The 22,011-nt window shown below is 40.2% G+C and overlaps 1 protein-coding gene across 5 annotated transcripts in view; it reads left to right on the top strand.

The window, feature by feature from the left end:
- Window positions 1–22,011, top strand: part of IL20RB (interleukin 20 receptor subunit beta) — a 50,776-nt gene that overhangs the window by 12,600 nt on the left and 16,165 nt on the right. For 4 of the 5 annotated variants that reach the window (XM_082691034.1, XM_082691031.1, XM_082691035.1 and 1 more), the window contains exons 2-3: window positions 18,844–18,970; window positions 20,670–20,860. In XM_082691034.1, coding sequence (XP_082547160.1) covers window positions 18,844–18,970; window positions 20,670–20,860 — 318 coding nt within the window. Of the gene's footprint in view, window positions 1–1,932; window positions 2,077–18,843; window positions 18,971–20,669; window positions 20,861–22,011 lie in introns of all 5 variants that reach the window. The other variant, XM_082691033.1, reaches the window with a different exon arrangement.

Raw genomic sequence — 22,011 nt, 5'->3', positions numbered from 1 at the left:
ACCTTAAAATCTGCAAGCAGTATTAATAACTATAGATACCATGCTGTACATTACATCCCCAGGACTTACCTTTTTCACTTAAAACTGGAAATTTGTACCTTTTGACTCCCTTCGCCCATTTTTATTTTTACTTTTATTTTTTTAAAGATTTTATTTATTTATTTGACAGAGAGATCACAAGCAGGCAGAGAGTCAGACAGAGAGAAAGGGGGAAGCAGGCTCCCCGCTCAGCGGAGAGCCCGATGTGGGACTCGATCCCAGGACCCTGAGATCATGACCTGAGCCAAAGGCAGAGGCTTAACCAACTGAGCCACCCAGGCGCTCCACTTCACCCATTTTTAAATTTGGCATTTTCTTCAGTGAGACAGTCCAGTCTTTTTTTTTTTTTTTTAAGATTTTATTTATTTATTTGCCAGAGACAGAGGGAGAGAGAGCGAGCAAGCACAGGCAGACAAAGAGGTAGGCAGAGGCAGAGGGAGAAGCAGGCTCCCTGCTGAGCAAGGAGCCCGATGTGGGACTCGATCCCAGGACACTGGGATCATGACCTGAGCCGAAGGCAGCTGCTTAACCAACTGAGCCACCCAGGCGTCCCAAGTCTTTTAAGCCTTTCCTGAAAACTCCTGTTTCAAACAGAGCTGGAAATGAGTGTGGTCTTCTGCCACCTATAAACCTATACAGAGAACCAAAAACCAAAAAAAAAAACAGTAATGGAAACCACAAGGATGTCCCAATCAGAGACACCTGTGTGAGTTTTGACTCCATCACTTGCTAGCTCAGCGACTGTATCATACAACTTCATTTTCCTCATCAGTGAAATGGTTAAAAAAAAATAGCCACCTTGAGATTGGGAGGTGTTTTAATTAAATGAGATGATGCAAACGAAAGCACTCTGAAGATGTCCATGTGTGCCACCTCCAGGTTAATTATTATTATCTGTGGGTTACGTAAACAGATGGTGTTCTCAGCAAATAATTGCTTTAGTTGAGGTTGCCTTTATACAATTTTGACCATTTCCTCTGGATGGTGTAGGTGATTGCAAAGAATTCTGCAAATTCTAAATGAACTTCTATTACTCTAGATCCCAGGATAGGTGGGTAGAAATTCTTGCTCACCTTTATAGAATTCATTTGCCTTGCGCTGTTCCTTCCAAATAATAGTGTGTGATTCAGGAAACTGATCACTACTACTACTACTACTACTACTGATTCCTACTAGTACTACTACTACTACTACCACCACCACTCCTCCTACTACTACTGCCACTACTACTACTACCAACAACATTAATAGCAATAGCAGCAACAACAATCATAGTGGCTGTTTCTGAGCTCACACAGTGCTCTAGTTTAGCAAAAATGTTCTCTTGACTTCTCAAAATCCTGCAAAGTAGGTGGTATTACACCCACTTTATACCATGAAACAGACTCAGAGAGGTTCAGTAATTTGCCTAAGTATTTACATATAGTAAGTCAGAGAATTGGGATTTGACTCTGATTTGCTAGTTCCAGAGTCTGTGCCCTCTGTATCTCTCTCGAAAAGAAGCTGAGACACTGAAGCAGGAAGGGAAAAGGGAGGACAGACAAAGTACAGGGAATAAAGATGCTGCTACCTCTTCTGAGCATTTGCTATAAAGGCTGTTGGAGGGTAGAAGTGGCAGAAAGGAACCCAAGTGAGAGGAGCTGGCAGTAGACTCAGTGGTAGGAAGCCAGTATTGGCATCATTCTAAAGAGGAGATACAAGGATTTCTGTCTGGAAAATTTGCCCAAGGGCTTTGTGGTGGGCAGCCTTACTTAGTAGCAAAAACATCCTATATAAAATAGGAGATTAGGAAAAAGGAAGTAAGGCTGAGGCTAATTTTATTAAGGGAGCCAACACCTAATTCACTTACTTAATTTTCATTAAATGACATTTCTCTTACCTTCTATGTGCTAGGTTCTGGGCTAGGTGCTGATTATAGAAGAATAAATTGGAATCCCTTGTCTTCAGGGAACATAAGAGCCTGATGGGAAATATATTTAAGTCTTTGGCATTAGGGAATTGACCATTATAGTTTCAACTATTCTTTGGCAATAAGAGGTAAGATCTGCATTAATAGTACTCAGTCTCAAATGCACATTGCAATCATCTGGGGAGCTTTTAAAACTATAAATGCCCGGGTTTCAAGAGCCAGAGATTCTGAATTAATCTAGGGTGCTTTCTGGGCATTGGAATTTTTCAAAACTCCCTATCTGGGGCTCCTTAGAGAAGTGGTTTATTCCAGGACTGGGCAGAGAAAATGAAATACAAGTCTGGAGCATTTGTAGTGAGTAAGAAAGTACTCAAAAAAGGACGGAGCCCTAAGTGAAACGAGTATCCTGGATTGGATCCTGGATTGGAAAAAAGAACATTAGTGAAAAACCTAACAAAATTCAAGCAAGTGTAGAGTTTGGTTAATGGTAATGTACCAATGTTGTTGGTTTCTTAGTTTTGACAAATACATCATGGTTATGTAAGATGTTAGTATTAGAGGAAGCTGGGTGAAAGATATGTAGAAACTCTGTTATTCATATTCATGACCCCATACTAATGTAAGTAGTTAAATAAATGAATGAATGAATGAATGAATGAATAGTGGAGAAAGAACAGCTCTTCCTTACAGAATTCCAATTAATAAACAGTAAATCATGGTGAATTAGAACATCAGAGCAATAATTGTTACAAATAATAGCCACTAGTAAGTACTAAAACTAATGGATAAAAGTTTGAGAAGGGGAATAGTCACACAGTGTCAAAGTATGTCCTCTAAGTTATTTATTAATTATAAAAAGAGAAATGATAACTTTTATAGTAGAGATACCACCTTAACCAAGTCACCAAGGTTAACATCACCCATAAGACACTTACATCATGAACTCCCTGTGAATACATGCCAAAAATATATTACCTCAGTCAAATTATGGGAAAAATCAGATAAACTCAAATTGAGGAATATTCTACAAAACAACTGACAAGTACTCTTTTAAAATTAACATATAATGCATTATTTGTTTCAGTGGTACAGACCTGTGATTCATCAATCTTATATCATGTGCCCTCTCCAATGTCTATCACCAAGTTATCCCATCCCCCCACCTCCAGCAACCATGTTTGTTTCCTATGATTAACAGTCTCCTATGGTTTGTCTCTCTCTCTCTGGTTTCATCTTGTTTCATTTTTTGCTCTCTTCTCCTATGATCCTCTGCCTTGTTTCTCAAATCCCACATATCAGTGAGATCATGTGATAATTGTCTTTCTCTGATTGACTTAATTCTCTTAGCATAATACCCTCTAGTTCCATCCATGTCATTGCAAATGACAAGATTTCATTTTTTGATGGCTGTGTAATATTCCATTGTGTGTGTATGCGTGCACATACACACATGTACTTATCACATTTTTAAAAAGATTTTATTTATCTATAAGACAGAGAGAGAGAGAGCACGAGCAGGAGGAGCAACAGGCAGAGGCAGAAACAGACTTCCCACTGATCATGGAGCCCAATGCCGGACTCAATTCCAGGACCCCGGGATCATGACCTGAGCTGAAGGCAGATGCTTAACCGACTGAGCCACTCAAGCATCCCTACCACATTTTCTTTATCCATTCATCTGTTGATGGACATCTGGGCTCTTTCCATAGTTTGGCTATTTTGGACATTGCTATTATAAACATTGTGGTGCACGTGCCCCTTGAGATCACTACATTTGTATCTTTGGGGTAAATACAAATTTACTCCAGTAATACAATTTCTGGGTCATAGGGTAGCTCTACTTTCAACTTTCTGAGGAAACTCCATACTGTTTTCCAGAGTGATTGGCTATACCAGCTTGCATTCCCACCAACAGTATAGGAGTGTTCCCCATTCTCTACATCCTTGCCAACATCTGTTGTTTCCTGACTTGTTAATTTTAGCCACTCTGACTGGAATGAGGGGGTAGATCTCATTGTGGTTTTAATCTGTATTTTCCTGATGCTGAGTGATGTTGAGTACTTTTTCATGTGTGTGTTGGCCATCTGGATGTTTTCTTTGCAGAAATGTCTGTTCATGTCTTCTGCCTGTTTCTTGATTGGATTTTTTGTTTCTTGGGTGTTGAGTTTGATAAGTTCTTTATAGATTTAGGGTAGTAGCCCATTGTCTGATATGTCATTTGCAAATATCTTCTCCATTCTGTTGATTGTATTTTGGTTTTGTTGACTGTTTCCTTTGCTGTGCAAAAGCTTTTATATTGATGAAGTCCCAATAGTTCATTTTTGCCCTTGCTTCCCTTGCCTTTGGCTATGTTTCTAGGAAGAAGTTGCTGCAGCTGAGGTTAAGAGGTTGGTGCCTGTGTTCTCCTCAAGCATTTTTTTTTTTAAAGATTCTTATTTATTCATGGGCAGAGAGAGATCACAAGTAGGCAGAGAAGCAGGCGGGGGGGGGGGGGGGGGAAGCAGCCCCCCCCCCCGACCCAAGCAGAGAGCCCTATGCCGGACTTGATCCCAGGACCCTGAGATCCTGACCTGAGCTGAAGGCAGAGGCCCAACCCACTGAGCCACCCAGGCGTCCCTCTCCTCAAGGATTTTTTTTTTTATTTTTTAAATTTTATTTTGTTTTTTTAAAGAATTTATTTAGTTATTTGACAGAGAGAGATCACAGTAGACAGAGAGGCAGGCAGAGAGAGAGAGAGAGAGAGAGAGACGGAAGCAGGCTCCCTGCTAAGCAGAGAGCCTGATGCGGGACTTGATCCCAGGACCCTGAGATCATGACCTGAACTGAAGGCAGCGGCTTAACCCACTGAGCCACCCAGGTGCCCCTCCTCAAGGATTTTGATGGGTTCCTCTTCTCACATTGAAGGTTTTCAACCATTTTGAGTCAATTTTTGTGTGTGGTGTAAGGAAATGGTCCATTTTCATTCTTCGGCATGTGGCTGTCCAATTTTCCCAACACCATTTATTGAAGAGACTGTCTTTTTTCCATTAGACATTCTTCTGTACTTTGTCGAAGATTAGTTGACCATATTGTTTCGGGCCTATTTCTGGGCTCTCTATTCTGTCCCATTGATCTATGTGTCTGTTTTTGTGCCAGTACCATACTGTCTTGATGATGACAGCTTTGTAATCAAGCTTGAAGTCTGGAATTGTGATGCTGCCAACTTTGGCTTTCTTTTTCAATATTCCTCTTCTATTCAGGGTCTTTTCTGGTTCCACACAAATTTTAGGATAATTTGTTCCATTTCTGTGAAAAAAAGTCAAAGGTATTTTTTTTTTAAGATTTTATTTATTTATTTGACAGACAGAGATCACAAGTAGGCAGAGAGGCAGGCAGAGAGAGAGAGGAGGAAGCAGGCTCCCTGCTGAGCAGAGAGCCCAATGTGGGGCTCTATCCCAGGACCCTGAGATCATGACCTGAGCCTAAGGCAGAGTCTTAACCCACTGAGCCACCCAGGCACCCCAAAAAGTCGAAGGTATTTTGATAGGGATTGCATTAAATGTGTAGATTGCTCTAGGTAGCATAGACCTCTTAACAATATTTGTCTTCCAGTCCATGAGCATGGAACATTTTTCCATTTCGTTGTGTCCTTCTCAATTTCTTTCATGAGTACTTTATAGTTTTCTGAGTACAGATCCTTTGCCTCTTTAGTTAAGTTTATTCATAGGTATCTTATAGTTTTGGGTGCAATTGTAAATGGGATCAACTCCTTAATTTCTCTTTCTTCTGTCTTCTTGTTGGTTTATAGAAATGCAACTGATTTCTGTGCATTGATTTTATATCCTGACACTTTACTGAATTACTGTATGAGTTCTAGTAGTTTTGGAGTGGAGTCTTTTGGGTTTTCCACATGCCATCTGCAAAGAGTAAGAGTTTGACTTCTTTTTTGTTAGTTCAGATGCCTTCTATTTTTTTGTTGTTTTGTCTGATTGCTGAGGTTAAGACTTCTAGTACAATATTGAATAGCAGTGGTGATAGTGGACATTCCTGCTATGTTTGACCTTAGGGGAAAGGCTGTCAGCTTTTCCCCCATTGAGAATGATATTTGCTGTGGGTTTTTCATAGATGGCTTTTATGATATTGAGGTATGTACACTATGAAGAGTTTTAATCAAGAAAGGATGCTGTACTTGGACAAATATTTTTCCTGCATCAGTTGAGAGGATCATTTGGTTCTTGTACTTTCTTTTATTTATGTAGTGTATTGCATTGATTGATTTGCAGATGTTGAATCAGCCTTGCAGCCCAGGAATAAATCTCACTGGGTTGTGGTGAATAATGCTCTTAATGTTCTGTTGAATCTTTTTGACTAGTATCTTGGTGAGAATTTTTGTAACCATGATATTGGTTTGTAATTCTCCTTTTTGGTGGGGTCTTTATCTGGTTTTGGGATCAAGGTAATGGTGGCCTCATAAAAGGAGTTTGGAAGTTTTCCTTCTATTTCTTTTTTTTTTTTTTTGAACACTTTCAGGAGAATAGGTATTAATTCTTCTTTAAATGTTTGGTAAAATTCCCCTGGGAAGCCATTTGGCCATGGGCTCTTGTTTATTGGAAGATTTTTTTTTTTTTTTTTTTTTTTTTTTTTAAGATTTTATTTATTTATTTATTTGACAGAGAGAAATCACAAGTAGGCAGAGAGGCAGGCAGAGAGAGAGAGGAGGAAGCAGGCTCCCTGCTGAGCAGAGAGCCCAATGCGGGACTCGATCCCAGGACCCTGAGATCATGACCTGAGCCGAAGGCAGCGGCTTAACCACTGAGCCACCCAGGCGCCCGTATTGGAAGATTTTTGATTACTGTTTCAATTTCCTTCCTGGTTATAGTCTCTTCAGGTTTTCTATTTATTTGTGGTTCAGTTCGGTAGTCTGTATATTTCTAGGAAAGCAACAGTTTCTTCCAGATTGTCTAGTTTGTTGGCATATAGTTGCTCATAATATGTTCTTACAATTGTTTATATTTCTTTGGTATTGGTTGTGATCTCTTTCATTCATTATTTTATTTATTTGAGGTCTTTCTCTTTTCTTTTTGATAAGTCTGGCCAAGGGTTTATCAATCTTATTAATTCTTTCAAAGAACCAGTTCTTTGTTGTTCTTTTTGTTGTTGTTGTTTTATTTCTTCTACTGTTCTTTTGGTTTCTATTTCAATGATTTCTGCTCTAGATTATTTCTCTTCTGCTGGGGTTAGGCTTTATTTGCCTTTCTTTCCCAGCTCCTTTACATGTAGCATTAGGTTGTGTATTTGAGACCTTTCTTGTTTCTTGGGAAAGGCTTGTATTGCTATATACTTCCTTTTTAGGACCCTTTTTGCTGCATCCCAAAGATTTTGAAGAGTTATGTTTTCATTTTCATTTGTTTCCATTAATTTTTTTTTAGTCTTCTTTAATTTCCTGGTTGACCCATTCATTCATTAATAGGATGTTCTTTAACCTCCATGTATTTGCGTTCTTTCTAACTTTCTTCTTGTGATTGAGTTCCAGTTCCAAAGCATCGTGATCCAAAAACATGTGGGAACAATCCCAGTCTTTTGATACTGGTTGAGACCTGATTTCTGACCCAGGATGTGATCTATTCTGGAGAATATTTCATGTGCCCTCGAGAAGAATGTGTATTCTGTTGCTTTAATATGGAATGCTCTGAATATATCTGTGACATCCCATCTGGTCCAGTGTGTCATTCAAAGCCCTAATTTCCTTGTTAATCTTCTGCTTAGGTGATCTGTCCATTTCAGTGAGTGGGGTATTGAAGTTCCCTATTGTTATTGTATTATTATCAATATATTTCTTTGATTTTGTTATTAATTGGCTTATATAATTGGCTGCACACATGTTAGGGGCATAAATATTTATAATTGTTAGATCTTGTTGAATAGACATTTTAATTGTGATCTAGTGTCCTTCCTCATCTCTTATTACAGTCTTTAGTTTAAAATCTAATTTGTCTGATATAAGGATGGCCACCACAGCTTTCTTTTGATGTCCATTACCATGACAAATGATTTTCTACCCCCTCACTTTATTTTTAATTGTTTTTTAAAGATTTTAGACTTAAAGATTTTACTTTTTTATTTGACAGAGAGGGAGATCACAAGTGGGCAGAGAGGGAGGCAGAGAGATTGGGGCTGAGCAGAGAGCCTGATGCAGGGCTTGATCCCAGGACTCTGAGATCATGATCTGAGCAGAAGGCAGAGGCTTAACCACTGAGCCACTCAGGCCCTCCTCTACTCCCCCACTTTAAATCTGGAGGTGTCTTTGAGTCTAAACCAAGTCTCTGGCAGAGAGCATAGCAATGGTTCTTGCTTTTTTATCCATTCTGATACCCTGTGTCTTTTGATTGGGACATTTTAGCCTGTTTACATTCAGAATAACTATTGAGAGATATGAATTTAATGCTGTTGTATTGACTGTTTTGCCTATAAGGTGACTGTTACTGTATATTGTCTCTATTCCTTTTGGGTCTATGTTACTTTTTGTCTTTCTCTTTGCCTAGAGGGTTCCTTTCAATATTTATTATAGGGCTGGTCTGGAGATGACAAATTCTTTTTTTAAGATTTTATTTATTTTATTTAAAGATTTTATTTATTTATTTGACAGATCACAAGTAGGCAGAGAGGCAGGCAGAGAGAGAGAAGGAAGCAGGCTCCCTGTTGAGCAGAGAGCCTGATGGGGGCTCGATCCGAGGACCCTGGAATCATGACCTGAGCCGAAGGCAGAGGCTTAACCCACTGAGCCACCCAGGTGCCCCGACAAATTCTTTTTTTCTATTTGTCCCGGTAGTTTTTTATCTCTCCATTTTGAATGACATCCTAGCTGAATAAAGCATTCTTGGTTACATACTTTTCTCATTTAGCACCCTGAATATATCATGCCATTTTCTTCTGGCCTGCCAGGTCTCTATGGATAGATCTGCTGCCAATCTAATGTTTCTACCCTTGTAAGTTACAAGATGCTTTCAGGATTTTCTCTTTGTCTCTAAGATGTGTAAGTTTCACTATTATGTGTTGGATATATATATCCATTTTTATTGATTTTTGAGCCCCCTCAAAAATCTCTGTGCCTCCTAGATTTTGATGCCTGTTTCCTTCCCCAGATTAGGGAAGTTCTCAGGTGTAATTTGCTCCAATATATCTTCTGCCCCCCTCTCTCTTTCCTCTTCTTCTGGGATCCTAATTATTCTAATATTGTTTTGCTTTATGGTATCACTTATGTCTTGAATTCTCCTCTTGTGATCCAGTAGTTGTTTATCTCTCTTTTTCTCAGCTTCTTTTTTCTCCATTAATTGCTCTCCTATATCACTAATTCTCTCTTCTGCCTCATTTATCCTAGCAGTTAGAGCCTCCATTCTTTTTTTTTTTTTTAAAGATTTTATTTTTTATTTGAGAGAGAGACAGTGAGAGAGAGCATGAGCGAGGAGAAGGTCAGAGAGCGAAGCAGACTCCCCATGGAGTTGGGAGCCTGATGCGGGACTTGATCTCAGGACTCCGGGATCATGACCTGAGCCGAAGGCAGTCATCCAACCAACTGAGCCACCCAGGCGTCCCTAGAGCCTCCATTCTTGATAGCCTCTCACTGATAGCCTTTTTTATTTCAATTTGGTTAGATTTTAGTTCTTTAAATTCTCCAGAAAAGGATTCTCTAGTCTCTTTTATGCTTTTTACAAGCCCACCTAGTATCTTTGTAATCATTATTCTGAACTTTGGTTCTGACATCTTACTATTGTCCATAGATTAGGTCCCTGGCAGTCAGTACTGCCTCTTGTTCTCTTTTCTGAAGTGAGTTTTTCTGTCTTGTGTTCTGTCCAGAGAAGAATAGATGGATGAGAGAACAAAATGTTAAAATGGCAACAATGACTCCAGAGAAATATACACTAAACAAATAGGAAGAGACCCAAAACTAAGAGGGGGAAAAAAAAAGAATATAATCAGACAGGTGAGAAGAATAGAGCAATACACCTGATTCTGTGTATTTTGGTCTGTTTTTTTTTTTTTTTAGAAAACTAGACCCCAAAGTTGTAAAGAAAGAAAAACTTACATATGTACAAAAATAAAATGAAATATAATGAAAGGATAGAATATAACTATAAAAATGGAAATTAAAAGACAAGAAAAAAAAAAGAAAAACAACAAAAACAATAATAAAGAAAAAAAGGAAGGGATATAAACAGACAGGTGAACAGAATAGAAATACACTATCTCTTGAGTGTATTTTGGTCAGTTAATTAGAGGAAATTATACCCAAAATTGTAAAGAAAGAAACATATATATATATAAATAAAATGAAATACATTGAACACATTGAAAGGATAGAATGTAACTATAAAGATGAAAATTTTTAAAAATGTAACAAAACAGAAGACATCCCCCCCAAAAAAAATAGGGAGAGAGAGAATATGATCAGGCGGGTGACTAGAACAGAGCCATATACCATATTTTGGGTGTATTTTGATCTGTTAGAAGAAACTGCATGCCAGTTATATATATATGTATAGATATAGATATCTATCTATCTATCCCAGTATGTGTGTGTATGTGTGTGTGTATATATATATGTATATACACACAAATCAGATTAAATACAGCGAAGTGGTAGAATGTCAATGCAAAAATGAAAATTAAAAAATATTTTAAAAAAGAATTTGATAAAATAAGTTGCTTGAGAAAGGAAGGAAGAAAAATCTAAAAAAAAAGAAGACCATTAAAAAGATTAAACTTCAAGACTAAAGAATCATGGGAAAAAAGTCATGAATTCTATGGGCTATATTCCCTTAGTGCTGGTGTTCTGTAGTTCACTTTGATCAGTAAACTTGGTTTTGGCTAGATGTTCTTGTTGATCTGGGGGAGGGACCTGTTGGATTGATTCTCAGTTGTCTTTGCCAGGGGCTGAGTGACACTGCCCTTGCCGGGGGCCAGACAAAGTAATCTGCTCAGGTTTGCTCGATGCACCCTTTAAAAAAAAAAAAAAGATTTTATTTATTTATTTGACAGAGAGAGATCACAAGTAGGCAGAGAGGCAGGCGGGGGGAGAGAGAGAGAGAGAGAGAGAAGGAAGCACGCTCCCTGCCAAGCTGAGAGCCCGATGTGGGGCTCGATCCCAAGATGAGATCATGACCTGAGCCAAAGGCAGAGGCTTAACCCACTGAGCCATCCAGGCGCCCTCTATGCACCTTTTGTTTCCTGGAGGCTTTTGTGTAGCTTTAGAGGATGAGAATGAAAATGGCGGCCTCTCAGTCTCTGGCCCCAGAGCCGAAACTCGGGGCCCCACTTCTCCTATGAGCCCTCAGAAAAAAGCAGTCAATCACTCTTGGCTCCCTGGTCTCCAGCTGGACTCCGAGCTCACCCAGCTTGTGGCTGAACATTTCTATCTCGGGCACACAACCTGCTTTCGAGTCTCCAAACGCAGCAGATTCCTGTGGCCTGCTTCTACACCCCTACCCCTCCTCCCAGGGGAGGAAAGGGGGTCTTGCCAGTTCTGCCACAGACCAGGGTTTATGGCAACCATGAATTGAGAGCCCACTCCTGGGCTCACTCTTTGCAGCTGACTTCCGCAGTCTGATGCCTGGGAGCTCTGCCACTTAGGCATCCCTGGTCTTCCTGAGACCTAGAGGATCCCTCCCTGCTTAGCTGCCTGAGTGATGTCCCTCACCGGAGCAAACTTTTGAAAGTTCCGATTTCATGCTCCACTGGTCTCTCACTTGCTGGCTCCCAGCTGATAGAGGTTCCCTCCCCCTGCTGTCTGGCTTCCCAAATATTACCTCAGATTCACTTCTGTGCACCTCCTACCTTGCAGAAAGTGGTCGCTTTTCTATTTGTAGAGTTGCAGCAATTCTTTTCTTCCATCTCTGGTTGAGTTCGCAGGTGTTCAGAATAATATTATAGCTTTCTCTCTGAATTCCCTTTAACCAGATGAAATTTAGGTCTCTTGCTCCTCCACCATCTTGGACTCCTCTCCCTGAGTAGTACTTTTAAAGTTGAGGTCATAAAGACAAAGACTGAAAACAGTTTGGTGGAGACTAAATGCAGGATCCTGAATTGGTTCCTGGGAAAAAGGAAGGATATTAGGAGAAGAACTGGTCACATTTAAATAAAGACTGAAGCTTCACTAATGATACTGTACTAATGCTAATATCTTAATTTTCATAATTATGGTTATATACATATGGAAGGCTAAATTAGAGTGTATATAGGAGATTTCTCTACTGTTTTGGTAGCTCTTCTCTCTGTCTGAAATTATTTTTTCTAAGATTTATTTATTTGAGAGAGAGCACTTGAGTGAGTGGGAGAGGGGCAGAGGGAGAGAATTTTTCACGTGGACTACCTATTTAGGTAGTCTCACGACCCTGAGATCATGACCCTAGCTGAAACCAAGAGCCAGATGCCCAGCTGACTGAGCCATCCAGGTGCACCTAAGTCTGAAATTATTTTAAAACAAAACTTAACAGGACTGCCTGGGTGGCTCAGTATGTTAAGCACTGGACTCTTGATTTTGGCTCAGGTCATGATCTTAGTGTCCTGGGATCAAGCCCTGAGTCAGGCTCCACCCTCAGAGTGGAGTCTGCTTGAGATTCTCCCTCTCCCTCTGCCTCTGCCACTCCCCCTGTGTGTGCGTGCACGCTCTCTCTCTCTCTTTCTCTCTCTCTCTCTCTTGGCAGGGAGCCTGCTTCCTCCTCTCTCTCTCTCTGCCTACTTGTAATCTCTCTCTGTCAAATAAATAAATAAAATCTTTAAAAAAATAAATAAAAACTGAGAACCTATTCTGGATGCAGTGAGAGAGAGAGAGATGGGAAGACAGAAAAGAAAGTTGGAGAAATTTGAAGCATGAAAGGGACTCAATCAACCATTGTTGACTTTAAAGATGGAGGATGGGGGCCTTTAGCAGGAATATAGGGGGCCTCTGGTAGCTGGAATGGTAAAGAAACAGGTTCTCCCCTGGAGCTTCTAGAAGAAACGCAGTCCTGCCAACTCACAGGCCCCTGGAGACCTGTGTCAGACTTCTGAACTATAGACTGTAACATAATAAATCTGTGTTGTTTTATAAGATGCTTAATTTGTTACAACAGCAAAAGAACACTTAGGCTGCAAGAGAGAGAGAGATCAGCATTGTGAATGAAGCTCTATGCAAAATATGTTGCTTAGGTTTGCCCATGCTGAATCTTAAGTCATGTCACGGTCACCAGGCTCAAGTCTCTATTGGAAAAATTACCAAAGAGGCTCCACCCAGTGATCTTTCTGAAGATACTTCAGTCAGACTGCTAGAATGAGAACAATACAATATTCTATAGAAACAAAAGCATAAATGTTTACAAGGAACCAGAAGATTATATAGAGGGTTCCAGCATCTCTCTCCAACTCTGGTGAGAACCCTCATCCAATGTGGCTAAATGTATAATTCTTTGAGATTTTGTACCCTCCTCACTGTGGCTAGTCTGTCTGTCCTGTTCACACTTCAGGTTTACTCTTCTCTTTCCCCTTGGCTATACATACAGTTAAGCCTTGAACGACACACCAATCCTGGTATAGTAAAAAATCCATTATAACTTTTTTTAGATTTTTTAAAAAAAGATTTTTATTTATTTATTTTAGATAAATAAAATATTTATTTTATTTCCTAGTGATCAACTAGGAAAAGTAGGAGCAGAGAGAGAGAGAGAGAAGCAGACTCCCTGCTGAGCACAGAGCGTGATTCGGCGCTTGATTTCACCAACCTGAGATCATGACCTAAGCGGGAATCAAGAGTCAGATGCTTAACCAATGAACCACCCAGGCACCCTCCCATAGAACTTTCAACTTTTCTAAAACAATTATTAATAGGCTGCTATTGACAGAAGTCTTACCAAATGTTATCATAAACAGCTGATTAACACGTATTTTGTATGCTATATGTATTATATCCTCTATTCTTATAATGAAGTAAGCTAGAAAAGAAAATGTCATTAAGAAAATCATGAGGTGGGTGCCTGGGTGGCTCAGTTGATTGAGCGTTTGCCTTCGGCTCGGGTGGTGATCTCGCGGTCCTGGGATCGGGCCCTGCTTCGGGTTCCCTGCTCATTGGGGAGCCTGCTTCTCCCTCTCCTTCTGCCTGCCACTCCTCCTGCTTGTGCTCACTCTCTCTTTCTCTCTGTGTCAAATAAGTAAATAAAATCTTAAAAAAAAAAAAAAAAGAAAAGAAAATCATGAGGTAATATGATGAGTGCTGTGAAGTGTGTTAGCCTGAAGATTCACAGACCTGTACCCTGAGGCTAATAATACATTATATGTTAATAAAAAAAAAAGTTAAAAAAATAAATCTTCTCTTTGGGAGAAAAAATCATGAGGTAATAATTACTGTATTGTATTTATCAAAAGAGATCTGTGTATAAGTGGACCTGCATAGTTCAATCCCATGTTGTTCAAGGATCAACTGTATTCTTTATTTCTTCAATTGCACATTTACATCAGGTAGAGTCTTTTACCTGGTTTCTTCAGAGACTTGACTTCAATACATGTTGCTCCTGCCTGATTGATGACACTTCTTGTTAATAAGTATGCTGTGTGATAAGAGAGTTTTCTTTTTCCCCCTTTAACAGTGGGAGAGGATTTTTTAACCCTTTGAAGGTGGAAAGAGTCCTTTTGTGCTTGAGTTCCCATCTCATAGAGTCATTTCCTATTTTCTATTTAGTGTCCTAGCAGAAAATGAATCTTCCTCATGCAGTGCCATGATACTTTCTAGGTAATTCTATTAAATGTTGCCTGGCATCTGTAGCTCATGGGCATTACTGTCTTTCCATCTCATACCCAATGTACATGTGCTACATAAACATGGGCAAAACAAAGATGAAATTTGGAATACACTAAAAGAATAGCCTAAGGATATCAAAGATGCTGCCTTTAGGCCTCAGAAAGAAGCAGCAGTTTTCTTTTTCTTTTTAAAAAAATATTTAATTAATTTATTTAAGAGAGAGAAATTGAGAGAAAACACCTGTTCATGTACTTTTTTTGGCCATCTGTATGTGCTCTTCAGTGAAATGTCTTTTCATATCTTTCACCCATTTTTTAATTACTATTTGCTTTTATACTATTGAATTTTAAGAGTTCTTTATATGTTCTAGACATGAGTCCTTTGTGAGATACATAGCTTGCAAAGATTTTCTCCCATTTTGTAACCTGTCTTCTCATTCTCTTAATAGGTTCTTTTGCAGAACAAAGGGTTTTAGTTTTGATGATGTTAAATTATAAATTTTTCCTTTTATGAATTTGCTTTTGGTATCAGCTCTTTGCTTAGTCCTGAAGATTTCCTTCCTTCCTTCCTTCTTTCCTCCCTCACTCCCTTTCTCTCTCTCTCTCTCTCTGTCTCTCTCTTTCTTTCTTAAGATTTTATTTATTTATTTGACAGAGAGAGACACAGCAAGAGAGGGAACACAAGCAGGGGGAGTGGGAGAAGGAGAAGCAGACTCCCCGCCAAGCAGGGAGCCTGAATCGGGGCTCAATCCCAGGGCCCTGGGCCGAAGGCAGACACTTAATGACTGAGCCACCCAGGCACCCCAGCCCAGAAGATTTTCTTAATGTTTTTTGTTAAAAGTTTTAGAGTTTCACATTTACATAAAGTCTATGATCCATTTCGAGTTCATTTTTAAATAAGGTATGAAATTTAGGCTGGGATTTATTATAATTATTATTTGTCTTACAGATGTCCCATTGTTCTAATATTGTTGGTTGAAAAGGCTATCCTTCTTCTACTGAATTACTTTTGTGCCTTTGCCAAAAATCAGTTGAGAATATTTGTGTCGATTTATTTCTGGGAACTCTATCGTGAGTCATCGATATAAATGTCTATTTTTTCTCTTTTTTTGCCAATACCGTACAGCCTCAATTACTATAAGTCTTTAAATTGGGTAGATTTATTCCTCTCATTTTATTATTTTTCAAAATTGTCTTAGTTACGCTAGTTCCTTTACGTTTTCTTATGTATTTTGGAAAAAAAAAAAACACCCTGTCTATATCTACAAAAACCCTTGATGGGTTTTGATAGGAATTACATTAAACCTGTATATCAATTTGGGGGAGTTACCATTTTAATTATGTTGAATTATCCCATCCATCAACACAGTGTGTCTGTCCATTTACTTAGATTTTCTTTGAAATCTTTCACCAACATTGTGGTGTTTTCTCCATACAAATCCTAGATATGTTTTGCTATGCTTATACCTAAGTATTTCATTCTTTTTTTAGTGATTTTCAGTAGTATTTCTAGCTTTGGTGTATAAGTGTTCATTACTAATATGTAGAAGTACAATTAATTTTTTGTTTATCTTGGATCCTATGAATTTGATGAACTCACTTATTAGTTTTAGGAAGTTTTTGTCTTTCTTTTTTTTTTTTTTTTTTGTAGATTATGTGGGGATTCCTCCTCCCCCCGCTTCCTTCTTTCTTTCCTTCCTTCCAGCTTATTTTTTTTTTAAGTATTCTCAACACCCAATGTGGGTGTGTTGTGTGGGCTCAAACTCATGATCCTGAGATCCAGAGTTGCATGATCTACTGACTGAGCCAGCCAGGTACCCAATTCCATGGGATTTTCTATATAGCCTATCATGTTACCTGCAAACAGGAGGAATTTCATTACTTCATTTCCAATCTGTAATGCCTTTTATATCTTTTGTTTGCCTTATGGCAGTTGCTATAACATTCAGTACGATGTTGAATAAAAGTGGTGAGAGTGAACATCCTTACCTTGTTCCTGATTTTAGGGGGAAAGCATTTAGTCTTTCACCATTAAGTGTGATACTAGCTGTAGGTTTTTTGTAGATGGCCTTGATCAAATTGAGATAACTCCCTGCAGTTCTTAACTGGAAAAAAGATGTTTTCTTTTTTACATCACAAATGAGTGTTAGATTTTATAAGTACCTTTTCTGTGTCAATTGATATGACTGTATTCTTTAGTTTATTGATATGGTGGATTACATTAATTGACTTTCAAATGTTGAACTAACCTTGCATACCTGGAATAAATCCCACTTGGTCATGGTGTATGATCTTTTTTATACCAAATTTGTATTGCTGGTATTTTGTTGATGACTTTTGCATCTAAGTGCATGAGATATGTTGTTCTGTTGGGTTTTATTTTTGTTTTTAAAAATACATACTGTCTTTGTCTGATTATGGTTTCAGGGTAATACTGACTTTATAAAATGAGGTGAAAGTTTTTCTCTTATGTTTATTTTTTGAAGAGGTTGTATAAAATCGGTGTTTATTTATTTATTTTTAATAATTGGTGGCATTCTCCAGTGAAACCCTCTAGGCCTGGAGATCCAATTTTTGAGAGTTTAAAAATTACTAATTAGGGTGCCTGGGTGGCTCAGTGGGTTAAGCCGCTGCCTTCGGATCAGGTCATGATCTCAGGGTCCTGGGATCGAGTCCCGCATTGGGCTCTCTGCTCAGCAGGGAGTCTGCTTCCTCCTCTCTCTCTCTCTGCCTGCCTCTCTGCCTACTTGTGATCTCTCTCTATCAAATAAATAAATAAAATCTTTAAAAAAAAATAAATAAAAATTACTAATTATAGTTGTATATTTACATAGCTATATAATACCCATATATCTGACTAGAGAAATGTGTTATACAACACATATACTTTGCCAGAGGAAGGATGTTGGAGAGGACCATGTCTCACCCTCCTGTGCCATTCCACTGCAGCTGGCTCTTCTTCTTTTCATCTCTTAAGTGATTGCAAAGTTGAGTGGGGATGGCAGGAAGCCACCCTGTGGGCACCCCAGGTGTTTCCTTGCAGGGCAGGCTGTGGATGCTGAGAGTAAGATGGAGGTAGATCACCAGGGTCCTACATCAGAGAATCAAGGGCATTAGGCGGGAAGTCCCCAGGAGCCCCCATCTCCTCATGGTCACAGGGCTTGATAACGAACAACAGGTGCCAATCTGGAGACAGGCACAGAGATGAAAAAACCCGAGTGAGTGCCCCCGTTCTTCCCACACTCTTATCAATGTTATCGCTACAGTTGTAACAGCAAAGGAAGGCAGGTGTTAGGCATTAAAAGAGAAGTTTGTAAAAGTGGGAGGAGAAAGACCATAACAGAAGATCCAGGCTACACCCTGGGATGCATGCAAGGATGGACCCCAGGACTGCCCACCTCCTTAGGAGGGCAGGTTCACTTTTACAGTTCTCTTTGATACTGCATGAAAACCATAGACCACTCTGGGGCACACTCAGGGCAGACCACATACACCTGTGTGAGGAGATGTGTGGGGCCCAGCTGGCTTAGGGTCCTGCGGTCTACTGGGGGTGGTGCCCTTCTGGATTGGACTCCTTCCACAGAAGACCTGAGCCTGCACTTCCCGGCTGGCAGCTGATGCTCCATTTGGCTTCTTGGGGGATGTGAAGGGATGTGTTTTGGTATCTGAGGATGGCAATAGCAGGAGAAGGAGGTAATGAGAAAGTGGCAGGAGACTGCATGGCTTTGGTCACATGGATAGCAAGTGGCAGAGTCAAGGCCTGCATCTAGGTGGGTCTGACATAAAAGTTTAAATAATGTGCTTCAGTTTTTTCATTTGTACAATGGGGAAACCAATGGTCCTTACCTCCCAGTGTGATCATGAAGATTAAATGAGATAGTCATTTACCAATCTAACACATGGCCTAGATAGAACATAGTAAGTACTCATAATATTAGTCATTATTATTATTGATGTTAATATGCCATTAATCACCAAAGGCAGAGTTATAATGATGATAGCAAAAATTTAGCATCAACACAAGTATGATGAAATTAGAATTGTTTCTGATTCATTAACATGTGAGGCCTTTTAATAGAAACTGATTTGAAGCTGTGTCATTCCTCTGATATGAGCCCACATGTCAGCCTGTCTAAATGCTTCAATCCCAGATGGAGTGGCCATCCTGCCTGCCCCTCAGAACCTCTCTGTACACTCAACCAACATGAAGCATCTCTTGATGTGGAGCCCAGTGGTTGTGCCTGGAGAAATAATACACTATTTTGTCGAGTACCAGGGGTGAGTTTTTTTGTTTCTAACTATTCTCCCTTTAAAGAATATTTGATTCCTGGAGGTATAGTCCTCATTGCAGAGCTCAAGGGGACTTTGTGAGGCCAGGGACAGGTTATTTCCCATGATCTGCCTCCTCTGTCTGCATGGGCGTTGAGACAGTTGAAGAAGCAAGGAAAGCTGTCCTGTGGATTTGACACTGAACTCTCTGGGAATGTAAGTGTGTATAAACACATTTTGGTACAGGTTCTTTTCAACAGTGAGCCAACCGTCTAATCCTAAAGAAAATGCTATGAGTTTGACTCTGACTTGAGGTGGATAGATCACTGGAGATGCAGATCCTTTGGAGGTGGAGGGAGACCAGTTTTCCTGAATCGGAGCATGCTCGTAGGAACCAAAATAAATCATGACCTTAAAGGTCAGCTGGACCTGGGGCTAAGCAGGTTCTGCTCTTTTCCAGGTGTCCAGGTTCTGAGAGCTGTTGAGGAGGGACAGGGACACAGAAGGTGCTCAATCTGTTTCATGAACAGTAAATACAAACTGAGCAGTTATGTGTGTAGATGTTCCTCTGGGCTCAGGGGTAGAGTAGACAAGGTTCTTAGCTATAGGAAGCTTACATTTAGAAGAGAAGACAGACAGTAAAAAGGGAAAGAAATAAATACACTAGGTTTGTACTCTCCAGTGTGGCAGCACTAGACACAGATAGCTATTTAAATTTAAATTAATTAAAATTACATTAAAGTGTCTGTTTCTCAGTCATACTAGTCACATTTCAAGTTCTTGATAGCCACGTGTGGCTAGTGATACCATAGTGAACAACTGTAATATAGAACAGGTTCTATTGGGCAGCCCTGTTCTAATTGGCTTCAGATAGTATTCTGTGCCAGAGGAAGCTAAAGGCTGATGAGATAGAGGGTCGACGCCGAGGCTCCTTTTAATTAGGTGATCAGGTGTGATGAGCACTGGGTGTTATACTGAATCACTGAACATTATATCAAAATCTAATGACATACTATACCTTGGGTATTTGGGTAATTGAATTTAAATTAAAAAAATTAGGTGGTCAGGGAAGGTCTTTCTGAGGAGCTAATGTTTCAGCTGGTGTCTGAAGGACAGGAGGAGCCAACAAATGTGCAACAGCAGGGGTGGAACATTTGAAAAGTGAACAGGCCATCAAAGTTCCTAAGGGAACAAGAGCTCGGCATGTGGGAGGAATGGCAAGGAGGCCATGGAGAGGGAATATCGTGTTTAGGGGAAGAGTGAGAAAGAAGGCCAAAGAGCCTCACAGTCCACAAGAAAGAGTCTGTATTCCATTTTGAGTGCTTTGGAAGCCACTAAGGAGAGAAATGTCACTGTCTATTGAGTGATGAATGGTTTGAAGAATGGCAGGAGTCAAAGTTGGAAGATCAGTGAGGAGACCACAACAGGGCCAGGGATGACAGCAGCTGAGAGCAGCAGCTGAGGGGGTGCTGCACAGTGAGAGGCCAGGACAGACCGGGGTTTTCACCTACATTCCCTTGTTCAGTATTAAAAGGACTAAGAAAGAATGGATGGTTGTTGAGGGAAGAAGTGGAGGAACTGGAGTGTGGAGTGAATGCTTGTTTTGCTGACTCATAAAAAGTGGGTGAATGAGGCAGTTACTTGCTCCTGTCACTGAGCCTGGGTAAAAGGGACTGGTGTGACGCTGTGCCCTCCTTTCCTTGGCCAGAGAGTATGAGAGCCTGTACATGAGTCACATCTGGATCCCCAGCAGCTGGGGCTCACCCACTGAAGATCCTGAATGTGACATCACTGATGACATCACTGCTACTGTGCCATACAACCTCCGTGTCAGGGCCAGCCTCGGCTCACAGACCTCAGCCTGGAGCACCCTGCAGCATCCTTTTAACCGAAACTCAAGTAAGCTGCTTTTTACTTTTTTACTTTTTACTTTTTTTGCTTTTTACTCTTTTTACTCCCCCACCCCCACTGGCCTCACCTTCAGGAATCAAATTCACTGAGGCTTTCAGGATTCTTCTTAGCGTCAAACTGGCCTTGTAAACCCAGTGTACCATAAACACACACAATCCTAACTGGTCCATTTAAAAAATTACCAGCTGCTTCCCACATGCCCTCTCATTTTGAAAGAGACTTTGGAAGTCAAACCTGACTCTCTCTGTCGGGGTCTGCAGGTGGTGGGAAACATGGAAGGAAAGCTGTTCTAAGGTAGGGAGGTGGAGCTAGGACTGCTTCTTCCTACCTTGATAGTACCTCGATAAGTCTTACATTGCCTCCCATCTGGTGCCTCATTAACCTCATATTTGTTGCCTGTGTGAGCAGCTTCTTTGTGCAATAGGATCTATATCTTTATTAGACTCATCAGAAACAGTCACTGGGAAATAAATAACTTTTCTACAGTAATAGTACCTGGAAAATGATTGAGGAAAAAAGTATGGGAAGAATCCATTGGAAGAATTTGGCATGGCCAAATCTGGCAGAGTGCAAGCAATGGTCAGTGTGTAAAAAGGTGTGTTTGGGGAAGAGCAGGAGTAAGGGCTAGTCCCATGGTGAAGGGCTTTGACATGAAACTTGTTGAAATCAGTAGAGGGTAGTCATGGAAGAAGAAAGGGTTTAGGCCCTCTGGTCTGTCTTCTGCACCGATCACTCTGAATGCTGTGTGGAAAGTGAACCGAAGTAGGACAAGTCTGCAAGGCAGAGGAAGAGTGAGGAGGGCATTGTCATTCCAGCTGAGGCAAGACTGGTCTTGATCCTAGAAGTGAGGGACAGGACAAGAAGGAGAGGACACATTTGAGAGACATGGCTGAGTCAGAAAGGACAGAGCTTGGGAACAAGTTTTGGGAGATGGAGTGGGGAGAGACAGTGATGGTGTCTAGCTTCTAGTTGTGGTTGGTGAGAATGTCATCCAAAACAGAGAACCCAGGAGGAATAGGAGACACTCCTGGCTTTGGGCTCTTTGCAATCGAGACTCCTACAAGGTAGCATGCTTTGGATGTCTGTTTGGCAGCTGGAAATCAGGCCCTGGAGCTCAGACTTGTCAAGATCAGATACAA

Source organism: Mustela nivalis, assembly GCF_964662115.1.
Source record: "Mustela nivalis genome assembly, chromosome: 1".
Lineage (NCBI taxonomy): Eukaryota > Metazoa > Chordata > Mammalia > Carnivora > Mustelidae > Mustela > Mustela nivalis.
Note: the sequence above shows the minus strand (reverse complement) of the source record. Positions and strands in the feature narration are given on the sequence as shown.